Consider the following 2,694-nt stretch of genomic DNA (forward strand, 5'->3'; position numbering starts at 1 on the left):
TATAAAATTATAATATAAATAATAGCTAAAATTATATAAAATATATCTTTTCTTGGCTCCAAAGATGGATTGGTAAGAACCCTCAGGCATATGTAGAATATTTTTTGTATATTTCTTAACCTCGTATCACCAAAAAAAGTTTTATTGAAATTGGTGTTCCTACGTCTATAGCATCCACTTGCAAGTTTACTGTCTTATTAATAAGGTTCTGACTTATTGGTGTTTTCTTTACTATTAGAGATATCATAGTGAGTGGAAGTCGAATAATCTGAAAATTAAAAAATAAGTGGGTCTTCAGACCGTGGTGGCCGAAAGTGTTGAGGCATCCCATTAGCACCCCCAAGAAACTAACCTGGAAGGTTGACTTTTATTTTGTAGCAGTCCCACACAATGAATCTCAACCTTCCCGCTCTGGCTGAAGTAGGTTGGTAACATGTAGGATAATCTCCTCATATTCCAGAAGAAAAAAATAAGGTTTTAAATTAACATATTCAAATTATTTTTAAATGATTTTCTTTATATTGTTTCATAAGATGAATTTAAAATATTTGGGTTTCATTTGTTCTAGATTTACTACTTATCAGGAACTAATTGCTTGGCAAAATCGCAGAGCTACTTCTATTTATATCTTTTCTGCTATTCTAATCCTATGTCTGTTAGTACTGTCCATTGTTTGTTTTAAGCGAGAGGTAAGATATGTTTTTCATAAAAGTATAAAATATTTAGTAAAGAATATAAAATAAATTCTAAAAAAACTACAAATTATTATTCAATGGTTTATTATTTATATTAATTATTTTATTATATCAGTATATTTCAAATTGTTTGTATTCTGTTATATATTTTGGTTCTCACCTAATATTTTCTTTTTCTTTTCATAGTTGCTTGTGATCAAGAAGATCCTATTTCGTTCTGAATCAAGAAAAAACTCACCGACTTGAGTGCCATAAATGATGATAATTTATTTATTAAAAGTACCATTATCAAAAATGTATATTTTATAAAATGTAGAAAGCAAGTAAAGATTTCTTTATTTCAAGAATTGATTTTTATTACTTTTTATGTTCACCTTTACTCATAAAATTTACATTAAATATTTTGTTATCAACCAGTTGTGCCCCTTAGTTCCATCCATGTAAAATTTTGGCAATACATTCCTGCTTTGTGCATACAATGAGTAAATGGCCTAGTGAGTCTTATTAATCAGTTAATAACTAGCTTACATACAAAAAACATAAGGAGCATTCACTAAAAAAACTGAATAATTTTAGAACATAAAATGTATTTACTTATTCCTCTCTGTTTCATTAAATGACATGAGAAACAGATTGTATAAAACGATAGCTTCTTAAATATAATTAAGTTCAATGACAATACAGATAGCAATAATCCTCTTCTTTTTTTTTTTAATAACTCCATTTATAAAGTAAATTTGACTTATTTCTAAAGTTAACTAATTAATAACTAAAGGTATCGTACTCAAATTTGAATTATGAAAATATTTCATTTCATTTTTCGTGAAACAAAATTATATTTGTTTCACTCTTATTGGATATGTTATTAATTAGTCTTTGAATTTGTTAGTTTATTCGCAGTTTGTGGTAAAACTTCTAAAAGATTATAAATGTCTTATGTATTCAAGAAATAAATTAATTTTAGAAATTCTAAATTTCTTTTTATTTTGGTTTATTATTGTTATTTTAAATATTCGTTCATTTTAAAAATTTGAAATATATTTGAATTTTTCTAATAAAAATTATTTTTGATGAGGAGAAGATGTTCGGGAAGCTGATTTCATATTAATCTACGGTCAAATTATTTTTATGAGATTGTAGTCTATTAGGTATGATATATGCCTTTACTCATAGGATTTTTTAATGTTATCCTAGTAGTTTTGTTGTGATTGAATTATACTTGTATTATATAAAATAAACAATAAGAAAAATGTACTGTTATTATGTATTATAATATTTACTGACTATGCCTCTGTAATATAAGAATAATAAGCAATTGTCCAACTAATCTTAGTATGCTGTGTGTAGCAGGCCAATGCAGTTGAGTGGCACTACTTTTTTTAATACAATTTTTCTCTTGAATTAATTCTGCCATCTTAAAATTTATTTTTAAAGGAGTTCATTCAAAATCAATCTTCTTACGAAAAGCTTCGTATCTAAGAAACTCTTGATCGCACAGATGACTATCAGTGCAAAATAACGACTTAAATTAACTTTAAAGTAGTTTATAATATTCTTCTTTGGAGCAGCAGTTAATATAAAATTTGCGATAAATAAAGTCACAAAATGGTAATTTCTTGTTTTTCGGAAAAATGCTACTTTTGGAAAAACCGTATCTCGATTACTATTAAACATACAGAGCTCTTCAGAGACTCATGTTTACTACATACAAGAAAGTTTTGGATAATGTTTTTTGTATGGTTGGTAGTTTCTAGATGTTGAGCCTAGAATGAAAAGTTGTCGAAAGTTTTGGCATTTTAATTTTTTTATAATTTCAAGTTGATTGCTGAAGTTATAAACTTAGATAATAGATGAAAACACAAATATATACTACATAGAAAAAATCAAAACTAACCGACTGGTTACATTTATTAGCTTTGTTTCTTAGATTAAATTGGAAGATTCTAATCAGGAAGTCATGGGTCTGAACTAATAGCAAACAATTTACCATTTAACGTTT

General features: G+C 26.6%; 1 protein-coding gene across 2 annotated transcripts in view; it reads left to right on the plus strand.

The window, feature by feature from the left end:
- The window catches only part of Gnptab (N-acetylglucosamine-1-phosphate transferase subunits alpha and beta), a gene marked incomplete in the record, with an annotated part of 18,297 nt that extends 17,255 nt beyond the window's left edge, over positions 1 to 1,042 (plus strand). For both annotated transcript variants that reach the window (XM_024361551.2, XM_067049679.1), the window contains 2 exon segments: positions 569 to 689; positions 882 to 1,042. In XM_024361551.2, coding sequence (XP_024217319.2) covers positions 569 to 689; positions 882 to 941 — 181 coding nt within the window.
- Between the last annotated feature and the right edge of the window lie 1,652 nt (positions 1,043 to 2,694).

Source organism: Halyomorpha halys, unplaced genomic scaffold (assembly GCF_000696795.3).
Source record: "Halyomorpha halys isolate HHAL.00 unplaced genomic scaffold, Hhal_1.1 Scaffold1387.1, whole genome shotgun sequence".
NCBI lineage: Eukaryota > Metazoa > Arthropoda > Insecta > Hemiptera > Pentatomidae > Halyomorpha > Halyomorpha halys.